Consider the following 20,651-nt stretch of genomic DNA (forward strand, 5'->3'; position numbering starts at 1 on the left):
ATGCTAGCAATTAAATCACACTTGCGTTGATTCCTCATTACGTACACCTGGAAAAACACTGCATTATTGCTGGTGATCACTATCGCGCGACTACAATGAAACTCCAAATTCATACCAATTCAAGATTTGTTATAGATTGTTGAACTATTAAAGATGCTCTTAGTCGTGTTTACACATTTCGATCAAAGCCAAAGCTAGCTAGCTAGCACAGTTTGAGGATATATGAACGCTCATGCGTTTTGTGAGGGAGTAATATTCACATCCAATGAATATCAAGCACGTGTCCAGCACAAACATGAATGCAGATCGACCCTCGATCCTCGTCCTCGTAGCTCGCTTCATAGCAACTCAACTATGGCAATCGATCTGACTAATCAGTAGTCAACCGACCTGAAGTCTTCATCACACAAGCTCGCTTCATAGTGACTCGCTACACACGAACGACCTCTCTCAAATAGCGATCTCCTAGATTCTCGCTCACACCAACGGTCAGTAACGTAAGTCTTAAATACCATCATCAAGACCGTAGCTTCAGGCATGCTTTACCATAAACGTCCTTAACTCGTCATCATGGCGCGCAAATGACCTGAAGACCTGGATCTGATCGGATGCGCGAGAGCCGGAGGCGCGAACCCCTTGCCTATATAAAGAGGATGAGGAACTAAGTCAGACCTGATTCAAGTCCCCCCCTCCCCCCCAAGAGAGAGAACTTGATACGTAGGCAGTTCGTCCATGCGAACTCGGTCAAACCTAATCAACCATTCCATCTCCTCCAAATTACCTACACTTGTAAGGTTAGACAAAATATAACATTTACATTGGCGTCGTCTGTGGATCGAATTTCTTGAAAATTCATCTACTCAAAATTTACATTACTTCTAACCATCTTCTTAGAAGTGCAAATTTTCAAGCCCACGAAGCATGGAAAGCCTCCAAGATCAACTGGAGATTATAGCTACCCATATGGAAGCCATGAATGGTACCATCACCCAGCTCCGACATGAAAACCCCGCTCTCAAAACCCAGGTCGAGTCCCAGAGCCCGAACGGGGGTTACTGCTGAGGATGGGATCGATGAGGCCAACCAACAGATCAACAGCCTCTCCCAGTAGATCGAACATAGCACTAGGAAGAAGAACGCCACTCAGGTCGTTCAAAAGATGCTGAAGACGTACCGGGCATCACCTTTCACACTCGAGGTACTCAATAAACCCTCCCCCCAAGATTTCATTCAAATTTCGGTTCTCATATGTAATGACGGCAAAGACGTCGATGGTCGTGAAGTAGCTCGCTAGATTCATAGCCTTACACTCTACAGTGCGCAGGAGTTCGACCACCTGTAGTGTCACTTGTTCCCAGCATGCTTAAAAGATTAAGCTCTCGATTGGTTCTACTTGCAAGGACCAAACTCAATCGACAGCTTCGAAAAGCTCACTGACCAATTCGCTAGCCAGTACGTTCACAACAAACGTAAGACAACCAACCTCAATTCACTCTTCCAATTGTCTCAGAAGAGTGACGAACTAATTTGCACCTTCCTGGGACGTTTTAAGACAGAGCTACTGTCCATGGAGAGCGGCCTCAAGGAGTCCTTCACCACAGTGGCCTTCAGAAAAAACACTGATTTGTCCAAGTCGCTAATGAAAGAGCACCCTGAAACACTAGCCGAACTGTACGCACGCATGGAGAAGTACATCAAGCTTGCTGAAAGGCCTCGAGAAGGAAAGGTTGAAGGCGGCAGGCGAGGTCCCTGCTATCTCAGATAACACCCCATCTTCCAACAAGCGACCCAGGCAGGGCATATCAAACCAAACCAAACCAAAAGACAGGGTCAGCATACCAGCACCCGAAGCCAAACCAAAAGAGAGTTCGATATGCTTATAAGATCTCCAAGTTACATACTGGAGAAAATAAAAAACACGACCTATTACCGACCTGAGGTAAAGCGGCCAGAGGACACACCAGGGAAGTCGTACTGCGCTTTCCATAAAGCAAAGTGTCATGAGACCAACAAATACCGGGGGCTAAAGTACTACCTTCAAGACCTCATCGAGGCAGGGCATATCAAACATTATACTGATATACCCGATGGCGACCTGCATCACAAATAACTCATGGCTCACAGAGAACAAAGCCGAACTCCACCACGCCTAAGCAACATAGCTCGTTCTCATGCAAGAGGACATTCAAATGAGCGATCGCGTCACGAGTGTCTCTAGCACTCCTCTGACAGAGACACCAACAGAACCATCAATATGATCACCTTCCAAGACGACTCGGTCATGTCCTCCAGAGAGAAAAGAAGACGAGTAGGTGCCCTCCAGGAAGTCTACCAATTCTCCTCACAAACAGCCCCCATCCCACGCACAAATGGCCGCAGCTCAGGAGACATCACCTTCACTGAAGCTGACCTCAACAAGGTGTGCCTCCCACATAATGATGCATTGGTAGTTGATAAGCACCCAAAAGTGTATTATGAAACCCCATTGAGACATATAAATTTGGTTAATTATGTGTTTAATAATCATGAAATAAATATGTTTTCATACTTTTGCGGTATTCGCGATGAAACATGGAAATATTGGTTAAACCTCGCGATAAAGCACGAGGAGCGACATATATATGAATTCTTCCAACCGCACGAAGCACCAAACTTCCGAAGCTCCTACCTCTTGAACGGGACTCGAATCGACAAGTGAGTCTTTCGGACAATCGGGAAATGAACTCTACGATAGGCGGGAAGTTGTAAAATTGCCCAAAGACCGGACCGCCATCGATCTGATCGCACATGGACCCACAATGCGGGCCCGCAAGATTGGATGAGTCATCAATCATGGAGCATGACAAGACAAAAATGACAAATTATTGGTGCAAAGTTGACACCTTGCATGTAATTAATTAGACTAGGTGTTAATAGTGAAAAAAAGGCAAGGTGTCACTTTGTTTTAATATGGTGGATAAAGATGAAGTAAATGTGGTTTGATGTTTTCACGTGGGAGGAAATGAGATTTCTCTCAAATGGAGAAGAAAACAAAACAAGGGGGGGACACTCTATTTACTCCCTTGACTTTTTTTCCTTACCTTGTATTATTTTAGTTCCTTAGTCATTTGGATTATTTAGTTTTTAGTTTGGGAAGAAAAAGCTTGTAATAGTTTTAATGGAGGAAACTTTGGTTTTCTTCTAGAAAATAAATAAAAAATCAAGTGAGTTTAGATAGTTAGTCTTCTTCTTCCTTTTTCTCTCTCTCTCTTTTTGTACTTTTAACTTATAATCCTTTATCCCAAGGATCATGAGCTAACTTCTCTTTTGGGGAGTTAATCCAACTCATGTGAGGGAAAATCTTTGTTGTTGGTTTGGTAAGTTGTTTAGGAAGAACAACTAGACCTACATCCTATCCCAAAATGATAGTTGGTGTAGTGTCTAGTTAGAAATCAAAGTGATGAGCTTAGAGATAAGTCATTGCTTGGTTCCACTTGCTAACATGTATGAGCTTTAGAGATGAGCCATACATGTTAGGGATCAAATTTTCTTCCATTAGGGCTTGTCTATGAGTCTAGGAAGAATCAAATGAACCTATTCAAATCAACAACAAAAAGTCATTTTCACATGAGGAAGATTAGCTCTCCACCTTTTCTTTAGTAAATTGTATTTTGTCTTAATTGCATGATTTCGAATCTTATGGTTTTTCTTTAATGTTTGTGTAGGAAAGAAACTTAGTATTAGTATTAAACTTACTCACTAGTTCCCTAAGAGTAAAAACCAAATTGTAGTTGTCCTAGACTTTAGGTTGGTTCGAATCTTTACTCCAACTTTACGAAAACGAAGATCGTGAGTAAGGAAACTTTGAATTCGCTCTTTTACCAAATTAGAGAGTCAATCTCTAACGTAGTAAAAATGGATATATCAAAATGGCGCCGCTGCTGTTCTAAAGGCATAGGACTTGTGCTACAAATTGGAAGTTGCATCAAAAGGGAACCCCCACTCTCTTCCTTTCTTCCTTTTTCGTTTCTTTCTTACGTTTTTTTTTGTTAAATTTCGTATTTTGTCTCGCAAAAGACCTGTTCGCTCACGGATTTTTGGATGTATTTCCAGGTACAAAAAGTTAGGACTGGGAAAGTACATTGTAGACGATTATAAGAGTTATATGAAAAGTTGAACACATTCTGGCATACTTGACACGCATGCGCGTGGCTAGAATTGCGTCCGCAGGTCTAACCCTATTGACTAAAGGACGAGAGTTTACTAAATTTCACAGAAATATAACGAACTCAGTAAAGTCTCAGGTAAAGTGGTTGGACCAGTGGAAAAACATGGATGAGAATAAAGAAAATTGGAATGAGGCTGTTGAGGACTTGAGGGCAACCCCCACTCTCTATCATCTATATTCCTACAAAGATGGCAAATGAATCAAAGTGCATGAATCATGATGCTAATGGCCTGCGTGGCTTGTCTAAGTCCATTGAAGAATGAATGATTTCATTTTAATTAGAAAAACTATTACAATCCTATTTATATATGATTACATTGACTTATCTATGAATGACAAGTGTCACTTTGTTACAACAGAATAACAAACTCTAACAAACTCTGTTACAACTCTAACAAACTCTGTAACTGACTATCTTCTAGAAGCTTTACATAACTGTCTACATCCATCACGGGGATTCTAAAAATGCCTGAGCTGGAGAGAGTTGTGTTATGTTTCCCATATAATACCGACTCAATTGGATGCCTTAGCTTCCAATTTTTACTTATCGACCTTTCCAATTCCTTTGTGCTAAATCATGAATGATTCTGAAGTAGAATTGGTAATCAATGGATTGGGAAATCTGTACATATTCAAAATGTCTATGCAATTTGGTTATTAAGACAGAGCACTGTTTCAGTTGGTAGGACATGGTCCTCCTATGCATCAGAAAGCTTATGTTCCTAAACTTTTTGTGAAACAGTTACTGCTTGCTTGTAGCTTTGGTGTATCGGAAAAATCATACATTGAACTGTTCCTTACTGCTAAAAGTTTTTTTTCTTCACAGATGGGAATCAGTATAGTCGATTCATCTGTTGCGGGCCTTGGAAGTTGCCCGTATGCCAAAGGTGCTTCTGGGAATGTTGCGACAGAGGATGTGGTGTACATGCTCAATGGGCTTGGCGTGAAAACCAATGTAGACCTTGGCAAGCTAATGTCAGCTGAGGAATTCATCTGCAAGCATTTGGGACGTGCATCTGGCTCAAAGGCAGCCGTTGCTTTAAGCAGAATCACATCAGAATTTCAGATGCCTCTAAAATATAACTTAATGTAAATCTGGTTCCTGCCAAAGAAGACTCCAAAAGCCAAAAATTTGGCGGTGGTTTTTTAATTTGGATCCAATCAGTACTACTAGAATACTGGCATACTGCTAGCGACAGGAATGCCAACAAAATTATTCCAATGCCCTTCAATAATTTCTGAACAATAATTCAGAGAGGTGGGCCGTGGGGGACGGATTTTTGTCTATAAATACTCTCTAAACTCTCCTTATAACTCCAACTTCACTAGCATTTCCATCAAATCCTTTTATCCACTCTCTTTCTACAAGAAATGGCAACTTGCCTTGTCTCAAATGAACCAACGTAAGTTGTAATCCAAATATCCACTTATCATGTTAGTATGGTCGCTATCTAAGCAACTGTTCTATCATCATTAAAATCCCATTATACTCTATCCATTTTTCCTCCCCCATTTTCTAAAATAACCGTTTTGCTTATATTTTTCTTATGATAATAAGAGAATTCATATGTCTACAATACCTATTTAGCCACATTTTGTTGATACATATACTGTGTGGATTCCCTAATACTTCATCTATCTAGCGTTTTTTCATTATTATTATAGTATCATTCATCTTGTATAGACAGCATTTGTTGCCAAAATTTTGAGGATGCTTAATGTCGCATTCCTTTTAAGAGGTGCATAAGCCATTGTGCATCTAAGAGATGCTTAGGAGAGTACACATATATAGCTTCGAACTTCATTTGTATTTTTATTATATTTGGGCAACATAAATAAATATTGGACTCCCTTTCGATTGGGTCGTCATTGGCTGTACCATGATCTATCGTGGATATAGTAACATGCAAAATGTCATTTAAAAATAATGCGATTAAAATTGAAAGAAAATGTTAAACTCAAACTTTTTATATACACCTCTAGACAGGATCACCACTTGATTCTGGTTGTTATTGTTCTTTCTTTTATACATATACATTCATCCTCTCCCCCCTTTTCCCATTCTTAATACAAATTCCCAACTCATTTAGCAAAAAAAACTTTTGATATACACAAATAACCTTAAAACATTAGTATTCGCATTAATGTCATACAGTACATACGTTGTATATGTTTTTTTTTTAGTGCTAAATTCAATTGTGGTCATCAGAATCAACCCGCTGGTGGCTATTGCAAGCGCCACAGAAGATCGTGTATTCGTGTGCCTGAAATCCCTCGTGATGTAGCTGAGATTGTTGTAGTCCGTCATGGGGAGACTACATGGAATGCTGCAGGAATAATTCAGGTATAATTCAATAATATGAAAATGTAGTGATATTTAGCTTGGGGAACGTGCACAATATTATTTCAAATTTCATATTTTCATTTTCTAATTTGGATATGTGTATACTTTACAGGGTGAGCTAGAATCGGACCTTAACGAAGTGGGATGGAAGCAAGCAGCAGCGGTTAACATCTTAACTGATCATTTCGATCCCCTACTAAAAAAATTTAACATATATTAACAATAATGACAATTGACAAGTAAAAAGTCTAGTGAACTTTTGTAATTTAAAAAAAAAAAATGTAATTTTTGATTAATCACCATTGAACTGAGAAAATATTCTAAGTGACTGAAATAATATTTGTTACTTCTTGGTCTTCTTTAATTTATACATGGACAGCTTATGATAAATGTAACAAGAAAATGTAATGTCAACCATCCTACACAAACAATTTGGAAATCAATGTCTACAGATAGCTGAGAGATTGGCAAAAGAACAAAAACCTGTAGCAATATACTCATCAGCCCTTAAGCGTGCCAAAGATACGGCGGAAATGATTGCGAAAAAGTGGCACATCCCTGAGGTAATTTTGTTGTTAATTATACTTCAAACAGTTAAACAGCTGTTATAATGTTATATAATAGCAAAGTTATATCAAGTTGCATTGGTGAGTCGTAATATATATGGCTGGTTTTGGCAGGTGATCGTGGTACCAGAGTTGAAGGAGAGACATGTAGGAAGCTTACAAGGTCTGGTTTGGGGTGAGATTAAAGAGAAGGAGCCTGAAGCTTACCATGCATTTTTATCCTCACAAAATGACCTTGAAATTCCTGTAAGATACGTATACTCAAGATTTGTATGTGTACAGTACAGAGGAGACTACCATATTTTACAATATAACTTTTGTTGTGTTCGCTAGATAGCTAAGAAGCCTAAGAGAAGCATTTTTATTAGCCTTTGTTTCTAATGAATTTGCAGGGTGGCGGAGAGAGTTTTGACCAGCTATGTGAGAGATCTGTTGCTGCTCTTGAAGAAATTGCATCCAGGCACAAGGGTAATCTTTGCTCGCTCGCTCTTACTTTTTTTTACTAGATTTAGAAATAAAGTCGGGATACAAAGATATCTATGTAAATCAGATTTTATAAAGGGTTGGGATACAGCCACAGGTACTGTAGCCACATTGTGGACACAGCCGATCCACACCTTTCATCTCCCCATCAACCCAACTGATCCTACGGCCAACAGAAATTCCAGAAATTTTGAAAAACGAAATTCCAGAAAAACCAAAATTTCCGGAATTTTGAAAACAAAAATTTTGAAACCAAAATTTTGAAATGTTTACCTTCTTCTCCAAAAAAACATCAGTGTGACAATCTCCTCCAATTTCAGTGTGACAATCATTGTGACAATCAGTGTGATAAACAATCGAAATAGGATTCAAATAAAAAATCGAATGTTTATCTTCTTCTCCAAAAAAAATCAGTGTTTACGAATCAATCTCCAAAAAAAATCAGTGGACACAGCTACACTCTCCGAAAACAATTAAGGTTTGTGTTTACATTCTCTCTTTTAATCTTATCTCCAAAAATCAAGTGTTTCTTTCGAAAACAATGTGCTAATTAACCATTGTTGTGTTGAATTAAGGTGTTCATTGACGAATCAATCTTCGTTTCAAGCTTGGTTTAAGTCGGAGCAACCTTTATTTTCACAGGTTTGTTTCTTCCATTCAAACAAGATTTTGTTGTTCATAAATTGGGATTTTGCTTCTTTTTATGGAACTAATTGGCGTTGCTATGGGTTTGTTTGATATTTGTTTGCTTTATAAACATTTAAGTGGGATTGAATTATTAATTGAAGATATTTTGTTTGTTTACTTGATTGGATTTATAAGAGATGAATGATTCAAAATAAATAAATCATTAAATCAAGCAATGAAGTTATGAGCGGTGAACTCGTCGGGAGTTGGTGAACTCGTCGGAGTTTAGGTGAACTCTATCGAGTTTTGAACTCTTCGAGAGTTCAGAGTTTTGAACTCTGTCAGAGTTTTGAACTCTTTCAGAGTTTAGAGTTTTGAACTCTGTCAGAGTTCGGTGAACTCTTTCAGAGTTCAGAGTTTTGAACTCTTTCTGAGTTCAGAGTTTTGAACTTTGTCAGAGTTCGGTGAACTCTGTTAGAGTTTTGAACTCTTTCAGAGTTCGGAGTTTTGAACTCTGTTAGAGTTCGGTGAACTCTGTCAGAGTTCGGTGAACTCTTTCAGAGTTCAGAGTTTTGAACTCTGTTATAAGAGATGAATGATTCAAAATAAATAAATCATTAAATCAAGCAATGAAGTTATGAACGGTGAACTCTATCAGAGTTTTGAACTCTGTTAGAGTTCGGTGAACTCTTTCGAGTTCAGAGTTTTGAACTCTGTCAGAGTTCAAAGTTTTGAACTCTGTCGAGTTCGGTGAACTCTTCGAGGAGTTTTGAACTACTCTGCCGAGTTTTGAACTCTGTCGAGTTTTGAACTGTCGAGTTCGTTGAGTTAACGTGAATTGGCTCATTTGAAATGAAGTGAGTTAGGAGCCACCCCTCGAAATATGTATACTTTTTTCCTCTTTGTCTCAGTAATGCGCACCGTGAGCTACAACAAGCTTTTAGATGCATCGCATTGTGCGAGTTAGGTTTTAAGTTGTTCTTGGATCTCTCGGTTTAGCCCGACTTTCTATATAAAATTGGAAAACTCAACTTTTATTGGTTTGTTGGACAAGTGAAGTAGGGAAGAACTCACTTTTTATGGTTGTGCATGGGCTTTCTTTTTGTATTTAGTCGGATCGGGGACTTACGTGGAAATGTGTTTGAAGCTTGCGATGCTTTGGTTTTGAAAGACATTTGATTCTCTTGCGTAAAACCGGAGGCCTCTCTTTATCTCTTTCGCTTACATTTGCCATGAAGAGAGTGTGGAATACCCTCTTCTCTTTAGTTCACCTTAACAATCATTGTAAGAGACTGGAATTTGTACAAAGTACGACATATGACATCGATTGCATTGATTTTATCTTAAGTCTTCTAAGCCATATTTCGTAGGCCTCCTCTAACACTAGGTTTAAAGCCCAAATGTTCACCAAACTCGTGGTCAAAATACTTTCATGAGTAATTGACCCATTGGACTAGGGTAATAGACTTGACCCCTCGTTTGTAAAGATTCTCACTTGAGGGAAGATACTTTATGTGGTTGGTTTTCCTTCTTTTGACTATGTACTTTTACTTTTACTATAGGCTAATGGAAGCCTTTTCTTTGTGAAGTTTTACTTAGTACCTCGTACTTTACTTCTTTAAAGTCTATATGAAAAAGGAGCCATTGATACAAAATTGGGAAGTTGAAGTTAGAATATCTAATGTGAAGGCGTGAGGCTAATTCTTAAATACGCTTTTTAGAGATGAAGTTGCAAAGGAAAAGGTGATTTGGATAGTTATACAATTCGAGGTGTCCAAGAAGAGATATCTTCAGCTTCGGAGTGATGACAAAAATCAAATTTTGGATTTTTGCTAAGTAACATGGACACTTTGTATATGACATATGGCCACTTCCATAGTTATTTATCTGTAAAGAGACACTTTTTAAGGTCTTGAACCCAAGAGTTAGTTGTGTAACTAAAGAATAGAAATAGTTTTATTTTTAATTAGTCGTGTCCTTGTGTCCTAGTTCAAATAGGTCGTAGTTTTCTTTTTATTGGTTTGTTAGACAAGTGTAGCTAAATGGATGTTTGTTTGTTTGGATTTTTGTTACTGTAGATGGAAAGAACTCTGTGCAATAGGTGTGGTGATAACACTCATTCATCAGAGAAATGTTGTTGGTTGTCTACGCCTTGTTGCATTCGAAAATGTCGTGGAAGTAGGATCCTGAAACAGTCGAGCCAAATCCAATCTCTTGGGAAAAATTTTTGACCGTCAAGGCTTGGGACTTCCAATGGTTGGAAGACGCGAGAGCATCGTCATTAGTACCTCTAGAGAATCTAAGATGCAGACAGTTGAATTGCGCGGGGTTCAGAAAGGTTAACACAACAATGAAGAAAACGGAAAATGAAGGCAGAAAATTCTTGAATTGCACCGAGTGTGGGAAGGATTTTGAATGGTTGGATACTTTGTTAGCTTGGTTAAGGAGCAACATTGAGTTGGCAGCGAGTTCAAGCTCTTCCACACTCACCTCTTCCTCGTCTTCAAAAAAAGATAAAAAAGTCAAAATTACACTTGAAATTGACGACGATGGTTTGTCGAAAGAATTCGAGTTTCATTGTAAAATTAGATGAGTGCGTGGTTGATTTCAAGTTCTTTGTATTGCGTTTTTTTGTGAACTTGTGGTGAATGTAATTATGCTGGTTAATTCATTTTGTGAACTTCTTTGGTTAATCCATTTTGCTTATCTTGGTAACAACTTGTGGTTATGAACTTGTGGTGAACTTGTGCTTATCATCGTAACTATGACTCGATTTATTTGCTCTGAGAATCTTGTGTTGATGTAACAATGAATAAATTTGATTGGTAGTTTGTTCTAATAACAATGAATAAGTTTGATTGGTAGTTTGTTCTAATAGTTTAAATCGAGGAAAATAAAAACTAAATAAAAGCATCCACAGTTCCTACAACTTAAATAGTTTTCTTTGTCATAAACATAAAGATAAACAAGTTCCTACAAGTTTGTCGAGGAGAACAAGTACAAAATTTGTCGAGTATTGGTATTTCACGTAAAACATACAAAAAACCGCAAGTAGAATAGAAAAAGACAATGAGAACACCGACTAAAAAGCACAAGCTAACATAACATAACACAAGTCACGTACTAGTTTTACACTTTCGGCAACTTGGCGATTTTAGTTTGTCATTGCTCAAATCCCAAAAGCGACATGGCCACACCGTTTGGGACTAAATCCAAACGGTATGATCACACCGTTCAAGAGGGAAAAAACAGACCACCATTTTATCGAAAGCTCAAATCCCAAAGCGGCATGGCCACACCGTTTGGGACCTAGTGAAAACGGTGTGGCCGCACCGTTCAAAGAGAAAAAAACAGATCCACGCCAAATCCCAAAGCGAAATTTCATAAAACAAAATTTTGCAAAGCAAAAACACTAAATAAACAAAACATTACATCGAGAATTTCCTTATTTCTCTATTTCTCATTAATTTCTCTATTTTGAATTTCCTTATGCATTTTCTCGACTAGCCTTATTATACATTTACACTTGTGACTTGCTTAAATGGACAACAATTTGTTTGAGTTGTAGTTGCTACTATACTTTGTTCACAATGCCCTTGTTTCCACAATTTTGACATTTTTGTTACCGTAGATGGACGACTCAATATTGATTGATGAAGTCGAGAGAAGGAAGAATCTGGTTCAGGTGAGCTAATGTTTCAATTTTATTTTCGATTTCTACCAACGAATTCAATCTTTGTATTATTGTACGTGTTAGTTTATTTGTTTTATTTTTGGCGTGGACACATTTATTTGCAAGATGCGAGTCTTTTTGCGACACCTTCTGCGGCACCTTCTGTGGCATTTTCTTCCTCTGTTCAACCTCCAGAGTTTGAAGTGGAAGTGGAAATTGTGAAGCCACCATGTTTGGGAATGTGTTTTGAAACTCTTGAGGCAGCAAAACAATTCTATATAGCTTACGGAAAATCGTTTGGATTTAGTCCAGTAATTCGAAGCTCTGAAAAATCAGTTTCTCGTTCGGATGAAGTTAGTAGTTGTCAAATGACTTGCTCGCGATTTGGGGTTTATAGAGATCGAGGAGGCAAAAATAAGAATGTGGATGGAACTGAAAAAAGAAGTGAAAAGAAACACAAATCTGAGTTAAATGTGGGTGCCTTGCTTCAATGAGGGTGACAAAGCAAAATAGTGGAATCTGGAAAGTGATGAAATTTAGTAGCGAAACACAATCACAACTTTGGTTAGTCCGGCAAAAAGAATGCGTATGCTGTTAATAGAAATATGCCTGCTGCAGCTAAGGTGTTGATTGACTCATTTTCGCGGATGGTGGTGTAATGAATAAAGTTGTTGATATACTTGACTCCGAGTACAAATTGGTTTTGATGATAGGGATTGTTGGAACCATTTGGGCCCCTCAAAAGAATACAAGAAACCGGTGGAGAGGTGATGCTACATGATTTCTTCATTTTCAAGAAAAAAAGTATAGAGGATCCTAATTTCTTTTATGCAATTTGGAAGTGAACTTATTGGATTTCATCTCCCAAGCATCTATCTTATCCACGGGTAGCCAAGATCTTTGTGGAGGAGTCTTTTGTTCTGTTCAAAGGTCAAATCAGTGTCCCCACCACCGCTTTGCCTCGATCGAACTCCTAAGAGTTAGGAAACATCGTCCAACGTGGATTGTCATCTCAGCCCCTTACCAAGATATGAAACGTGTTGGTCTCTCGATGCCACCTCTCCACAAACGCAGAGACCAACACACGATCCTTCGATGCCCGTATACACCCTAAGACCGTGAGCACATAAGCGGTTCTTTGAAGCTCCACGCGGAAAAGTAGAACAGTTTGAACACTCTCCAGGATATCCCATTGTACCAACTTGTTTAGGTGCCCATGGCACTTCAACACCCTCGCCCTTTAAAACAACAAAAAACTTAGTATTAATGTATGCACAAGTTTCGTAATACAAAATTTAAATACTAATAGACACTTTCAATGATACATTACCTGCCCCTCCCAAACATCGCCGCGAGCCACGCGTAATCGTGATAGTCATACAAATAATGTGACACAATAAGGGCCACCTCCATAAACACCTCTCTTGAACTCCAAGTCATTGTTAGACTTTCTCACAATATTCACCGAGGAGGTATGTTTTTGGACTTCCTCGTCCTCCTCCTCCCTCCTCCTCCGTCCTCTTCCTCCTCGTCGATTCTCTTCTTCTGCATCATCATCAACACCTCTTCTTCACTATCGGCATGACTTAGAACTACACTCTTCCTCTAATCCATCCATATTTACGCCATCGCCATCTCCATCGCCATCGCCATCGCATCGCCATCTACATCTACATCTACATCTAAATCTAAATCTACATCTACATCTACATCTACATCACTAATCTGTCCCCTTTCTTCTCTTTGATTTCCTAACTCTACACCACTTAACATTATTACTGATCATCCGCTTTCCGATCCCCTCTACTTAACCGATGCCGGAAGTGGTTGTTCTCCTTCCTCTCTTTTTTTTCTGGGCTCATCGCACCGAACTACTACTCCCCACCTAACAACTTCTTAGCACCCTGAAAACACTTTTTGCTGCATTCTTTCACATTCAGATTTTTTGTTCGGGCATTGCTACAAAATAAATAGGAGTTAAAAATAAGACATTCAACTAATTCAAATTGTTGCAATACCAACGGAAAAACAAAGAAATCCGAAAATAAGGCGGTGTGCATGCCAATCTATATCTAAGTTCAAAACTCGACAGAGTTCACCTAACTCTGAAAAGAGTTCAAAACTCTACATAGTTCACCGAACTCCTCGACAGAGTTCAAAACTCTCAACTCCGACAGAGTTCAAAACTCAACTCGAAGAAGAGTTCAAAACTCAACTCTAAAAGAGTTCACCAACTCCGACAGAAAGTTCAAAAACTCTCAACTCGACAGAGTTCAAAACTCGATAGAGTTCACCGAACTCTTACTGAGTTCAAAACTTCGAAAGAGTTCAAAACTCTTACATAGTTCACCTACTCGACAGAGTTCAAAACTCAAAGAGTTCAAAACTCTTACATAGTTCACCAACTCACGGAGTTCAAAACTCTGAAAAGAGTTCAATCGGGCTCTAACAGAGTTCAAAAACCCGACGAGTTCAAACTCAACTCCCTGAAAAGAGTTCACCAACTCGACAGAAGTTCAAAACTCAACTTCTCGACAGTTCAAAACTCGATAGAGTTCACCCGAACTCTTACAGAGTTCAAAACTTCAAAAGAGTTCAATCAAACTCGACAGAGTTCAAAACTTCGAAAAGAGTTCACGAACTCTAACAGAGTTCAACTCAACTCTCGAAGAGTTCATCAACTCGACCAGAGTTCAAAACTCTGAAAGAGTTCAAAACTCGATAGAGTTCACCGAACTCGAAGAGTTCACCGAACTCTGAAAGAGTTCAAAACTCAACACCGACAAATGAGATTGGTAGACTAAAAGTTTTTCAATGAGTTCGACAATCGCACCTTAATCAATGGGCCTTTGTATCTACCAACTTAGTTGTCCCTCGCTACTCACCGAAACAATATTAAATATGTTGCAAATTTTTCTGTCCTAAAAAATAGAAATTGATATTCGATGATGAAAGAAAGGATGGTAGAAATAAAAAAAAATAATAACTAAGCTTAACGTGGTCAAAGTTCTAGGACAAAAAGAAAAACTGAATTAGAGTAGTGCTTCTAGGTTTATAACATTTTTTATCCGCTCACACTCCTGCCATACCAAATGTCCATTCACGACCTTACATCTATGAACCTCTAAAGAAAAAAAAAATTGAAGAAGAAATCGCGAAAAGAACAAACTCATTGAAAGAGTTCAAAACTCTGATAGAGTTCAAAACTCTGACAGAGTTCAAAACTCTGATAGAGTTCAAAACCAATTGGATTAATATTTAAAGTTTAATCATATCTGATGTATTACTAATGAGTAAGTAGAGGTTGTGGTTTCTAATCATATATGATGTAACTTTACCGGCTTTAAATAATATTAATCCAATTGGTGACATATTTATTGGATTGTATGAGTACAAGCTGGGTTGTCAGCTCAATTAATAGTTCCCTTTCATTCAACAATTTAGAGATCTAGATAATACTCACTAATGAGTAAGTAGAGGTTGTGGTTTCTAAATTTTTACACAACATCAGCAGACTAACTAAAGCTTGTCCTACAAAAGGAAGACTTCCATAATAATTCAGTGCAATACTTGCTCAATATACTGGTCAAGTCAAAGCAGATGCATTTTTCATATCGCAAGATCAAAACATTTACTTGCAAGGTCGAGCCAATGACCATCACATATAAGTTTTAACAACCAACATTTTACCGTCTCGTAGTAATTTCGATTATTCGATTGACATCATAAAGTCTGATTCATCGCTGAACCAAAACCATCACATATAAGTTTTAACAACCAACATTTTTCGCCTCGGTAGTAATTTCAGGTGTCATTGACATCATAAAGTCCGATTCATCGTTGAACCAAAAACTTCATGTATCACATGAAAGATTGTGTTTAACATGAAAGTACACAAAAAATTATCAAAATTAGAAACAAATTATTAAAAGAAAAAATTCTTACTCGCTCGCTCCTCGTATGGAATCGATCAAGTGCTTACCGGGGCCCCTGCAATGTAAATTCAATTACTTAAACCGTAAGAGTATAGTACTTGAGATCAACAAACTAAGTGTACAATAATAAGTTAGAACCACATGGCAACTCACGGAAGAGGAAACACTCTGGTCTTTGAATGATCGGGTGCAGAGGTGTTGGACCGCCAGTGTAGTTAGGGGTAGGCTGTTTAAAGTCATGAAGAATGCTCCATGAGATGACATAAGAAACATAAAGGTTAATCATCACTACACACTAGCTTATCTCATTGCAAGGAAAAAGAATACATAATCATAATCCACACATAAATTAGGAAAGAAGAAATTTGTGAACTTTGTCGATCAAGAACCATTAATACCAAATAAGATTAATACTTAATTTGTGAACTGTCGTAAATAAGAACCATTAATACGAATTTGTGGAGAATACACATGGTTAATCATCACTACACATAAATACATAATCGGTCAAGAACTTTAAAATTTGAGATTACTCAATGAAAGTAATCATTTTCCCTTTAGGTCTTCTTTCATATATATGGAGTGACTTCCATTAGTGTTATCACAAACAGGAAAACAATTTAATATTTGAAATAGTGGTGAGCACTAGAAGTGATCTATTAAATGCCTAAATCCAAATGTTATTCACCACAAACTACGGATGAGATAACCACAACAAAGAACTTTAAAATCCATGTGTGTGCTCTTAAACTCATTATGACATAAGTACGAACAAAAAAGAGAATAACACATAACTTATCCGAAAAGATGAGTAGTAGTTCCAATAGTATCAACGAAAGGAAAATGATCGAGATGATATGGTGATGTGACACTTAGAGAAAATTAGTAACAGCTCCGGTTAGTGTATAGGTTGAAGAGTCTACAAGAGTAAGAGGTAAAAAAGATGAAATGGGCTCGGTTTGGTAAAAGAAGCTCAAGATACTCAGGTTTAATGAAGGAACAAGACTTCATACAACTTCTGGCGACCGTAAGAAAATTGAAGTTAAGGCCCGGTTCCGTAAGGAATTGAAATACAAAGCGAAAAACACCACGAAGTTTGACATGCGTAAAAACCTACCAACTCTTCCGATGTACTATGTTAGTTCGAGTTCAAACCGAATCGGTCCAATTCTATAAACCACAAAACAAGCTCTACATCACCTATTCTAAAACCTAAAGCACATATCAAGCAAAAAATGTTAGATGTAAAACTGCGGTGCATATGTACCCGTAGTATCCGAAAAAACAAATAGACACTTCAAAAAAGGGTAATTTTGTAGGAATTGAACCCGGAATTCCATTAAGACACTAAAGTAGTGAAGTAATCTGCTTCCCCCTCTAGGTTGGAAGATCGGTTAGGAAAAGTCCAATTCTAACAAGAAACATTGAAATATGGATTGACTCCCATGGTGCCATCACACATAAGAAACCATTTTAATATATGAAACATTAGTGAGTATTACAAGTGGTTCATTATATGCCTTAATCCAGGTTGGTTATCCATCACAAACTACAGATGAGAAAACCACAACAGAGAACTTAACAATCCACCTAACAATAACTTTTTGTTGCCGCAAAGAGTCCGATAATTCCACAATATATGTTCAATGAGAAACTTGCGAGGGATCCGCAAAGAAAAGATATCCAAATGGTACAATGTATTATATAAGCAAACAAACTTAAACAGGATATTTTAAACTTAATACCAAATAAGATTAAGTTGAGAGAATAGTTATACCTAATTTCTTCTTCAAATGAATCTCTTGATAGATTTGTTTTCGCTTTCTCCTTTATAGATTTTGGAGAGAGATCGGTGAAATTGGAGGAGATTTTGTTTTCACAACGATGAACTAATTGGAGAAGAAGGTAAACATTTAGTGTTTATGTCGATTTAAGTGTTTTTGTTTTCAAAATTAAATGGTTTTGGTTTAGTGTTTTGGTTCAAAATTCGTGTTTATGTCTGATTTCGTGTTTTTTTGGAGAAGAAGGTAAACATTTCAAAATTTTGGTTTCAAAATTTTTGTTTTCAAAATTCCGGAAATTTTGGTTTTTCTGGAATTTCGTTTTTCAAAATTTCTGGAATTTCTGTTGGCCGTAGGATCAGTTGGGTTGATGGGGAGATGAAAGGTGTGGATCGGCTGTGTCCACAATGTGGCTACAGTACCTGTGGCTGTATCCCAACCCTTTTATAAAATCAAAATGACTAAGCGATCTGGTTGTCAGTATGCAATTATGCATGGACTGATGGACTCCAACCCAAAAAAACAAAAACTATGCTTAGACTCCATTAACTAGACCCCACATGTCGTGCCTAATCAGTGTACATAAAGTCAATAACTATGGCACGTACTATAACCTACTCTTCAATCCAGCACCCCCGGACTCCCGGAGTATATTAAATGTGGTAGCCCATGAGAACCTACTTGCGTCCATCTCTTACTTTCTATCCATAAAAGATTCACGTTATTTTCCTTCCCATGGAGAATGGTTTCTAATCTGAATTTGTATGGTCTTCAAAATTTTCCTTGTTTCATACAGGTGAACGCGTTGTTGTGGTCACTCATGGGGGTGTATTGAGAGCGATTTACATGTCAGTGACTCGTGAGCCAACGGCTGGGAAGATTATGAATGGATCGGTCAATGTACTCCATCTCTCAGACAAAAAATGGGCATTCAATTCATGGAGCGATGTAAGCCATCTCAATGAAGTTGGGTTCCTCCAAAGGGGATTCAATGGAGACACTCTACTACAGCAATAGGAACATTGAGGCGTGCATGATCAAGCTATTCAAGTATGAGAGAGCATAAGAAGAGGATAATTTAGAATGAGGCTTGAGTAGTATTATTGTTATTGTTCATATGAATTGAATAAGGCATATTCTCTAGTTGGATGTTTCAAAGTAGGCCATTGCACTGTTTGTTTAATATATTTCTTTGTATACATTTATGCATGATGTGAACGCATTGTAAATTTGTAATGCAAAATGGGAAATGGGATTAATCAACTTTATGAATATCAGTCTCATTGTGTAGCCCGCTCGTGGCACAAGCAAATGGGTGTTCAAGCAATCGAATATTCGAATCATGTGAGCCATATCAATGCAGTAGGATCCTCCAACACGGTCAGTTCAGAATTAGGAATTGAGTTGCATTGTCTGCTTTTATTTGAGTTGTTAACGTAAGTGAAGTTCAAAATTTATTATAAGTTTGTGGGATTTCTTTATTAATAATATGACAAGTATGCAAATCTTGTTACGCATCGGTTTTTTTAAGTCTTGAAACCCGTTCTTGAAATCGATAGATAGTTAGTATAGTTTTTTGGATTCTATTTGTAAATGATAATTGTAATTATATAGGAGTGACTCATCTATTTATTTATCTTTAATAAAATGGGAGATAATTATATTATTTAAGTGATACTTTTTTCGGTCAGTGGTATTATTGTAGTTGTTTACAAAGCTAATGGCAAGGTGCTAAATCACATGTTCGGTCAGCTAGTTTGAGATAGACAATCACAAAAATCTAATTTTCCGTCAGTGGCAATCTCATAGTTTTTGTAAAAACTGATGGCAATGTACTAAAATGAGAGAGAAACGTCTGAATTTCACTATAGAAATTGACGGTTTTACTCTTCCCTCACCTATACTATTACATAATACTTTTTTGACCTTAATCGTAATAATTGAACCCATATAGGAGTATAACCGGAAAAATTCACTGTTCACCGAGCTATTCTCTTTAAAAAAATTAGATTAGAGAGATTCTTTTAAATTATTAATAATAAAATAAAACTTGTTTTAATTTCAATGTGGGAAATTGGGGTAATTATTTAAAGTTATTCTCTTTAAAGAAATTAGATTAGGGAGATTCTTTTAAATTATTAATAATAAAATAAAGCTTGTTTTAATTTCAATGTGGGAAATGGGGGTAATTATTTAATTTAAGTGACATTAGAGAAATGTTTCTAAATTATTAATGAAAAAAATTACCTTATTCAAATTATATTAATAAAAGTAGGGTTTATTCTAAATTTAGTGAGAGAGGTGTTTCTAAATTAAATAAATAAGGACATCTTAAATTGCCTACTCAATATTGGGAAAGGTATTCCGGAAGACCCGGCTATCATATAGTGTAGATATTAGGATTAATGCTTGTCCATCGCTTGCATAGTTGCATGCTAGTCTTTTACTCTTTTTACTCTTAATCTCCTATTAGTCTTTCAGCAAGTATGAACAATGAACTGGATATATTAGGTAGTGGAGAAATCAACCTTGATTAGCAAATCCTTGAAAAAACACTTTAGCCACTAATTTCAAAAGTACAACTTCTTAATTACGTTATTTAAGCCAGTGTACTTGTACTCCATACGATTCTTCAAAGTGGACTTGAATCCAAAAGCACGCCATTTGGAGTACATTGTTGTACACTTGTACTCCCTCAACCCTCTCTAAACTCTGAAGTACGATGGTGCAGTACAGTGTTAAGTGTTTGTTTTGCTAATGCAGTACAGTGGTAAGTTGCTCATGTATGTTTACAAGTAATGTTATATATATATATAGCCCGCTCTCATTGTTAGTTATCAATCAAGGCGGAAAGAACCAAAGAGGTTGTGGAGTTCAACAGGGGTAACATGAGAACACACGAAAGAGTCTAACACTTGACTGTTCATGTGTTCTCAGGTCGCCCCTGCTGAATCTTCCCCTACCATTTATGTTCAGGGCCATCCTTATTCACATCCATCTGAATTAATTGATTAGCTTGGATGCAAAACTTCAAC

General features: G+C 37.4%; 1 protein-coding gene and 1 long non-coding RNA gene across 2 annotated transcripts; both read left to right on the plus strand.

The window, feature by feature from the left end:
* Nucleotides 1-1,567: 1,567 nt before the first annotated feature.
* On the plus strand, nucleotides 1,568-18,888 carry LOC147485499 (uncharacterized). Its single transcript, XM_086573537.1, has 8 exons — nucleotides 1,568-1,745; nucleotides 4,870-5,296; nucleotides 6,392-6,551; nucleotides 6,664-6,714; nucleotides 7,004-7,114; nucleotides 7,232-7,363; nucleotides 7,510-7,585; nucleotides 18,413-18,888. The coding sequence occupies exons 1-8, from the start codon at nucleotides 1,568-1,570 to the stop codon at nucleotides 18,631-18,633; spliced, it is 1,356 nt and encodes a 451-aa protein (XP_086429663.1). The 3' UTR covers nucleotides 18,634-18,888.
* LOC147485500 (uncharacterized) lies at nucleotides 7,675-10,450 on the plus strand. The gene is made up of 3 exons (XR_015202391.1): nucleotides 7,675-8,078; nucleotides 8,176-8,242; nucleotides 10,306-10,450. It is a non-coding gene; the product is annotated as an uncharacterized LOC147485500 (long non-coding RNA).
* Nucleotides 18,889-20,651: the final 1,763 nt, after the last annotated feature.

This window comes from Coptis chinensis, chromosome 7 (genome assembly GCF_015680905.1).
Source record: "Coptis chinensis isolate HL-2020 chromosome 7, ASM1568090v1, whole genome shotgun sequence".
NCBI lineage: Eukaryota > Viridiplantae > Streptophyta > Magnoliopsida > Ranunculales > Ranunculaceae > Coptis > Coptis chinensis.

Bases quoted from the DNA above. Each gene is read 5' to 3' on its own strand.
- LOC147485499 (XM_086573537.1), top strand. From the start codon at position 1,568: ATGGAGAGCGGCCTCAAGGAGTCCTTCACCACAGTGGCCTTCAGAAAA. The intron at 1,746-4,869 runs GTCCCTGCTATC...TTGGTTATTAAG, and splicing joins GGTTGAAGGCGGCAGGCGAG to ACAGAGCACTGTTTCAGTTG. The intron at 6,552-6,663 runs GTATAATTCAAT...TATACTTTACAG, and splicing joins ATGCTGCAGGAATAATTCAG to GGTGAGCTAGAATCGGACCT.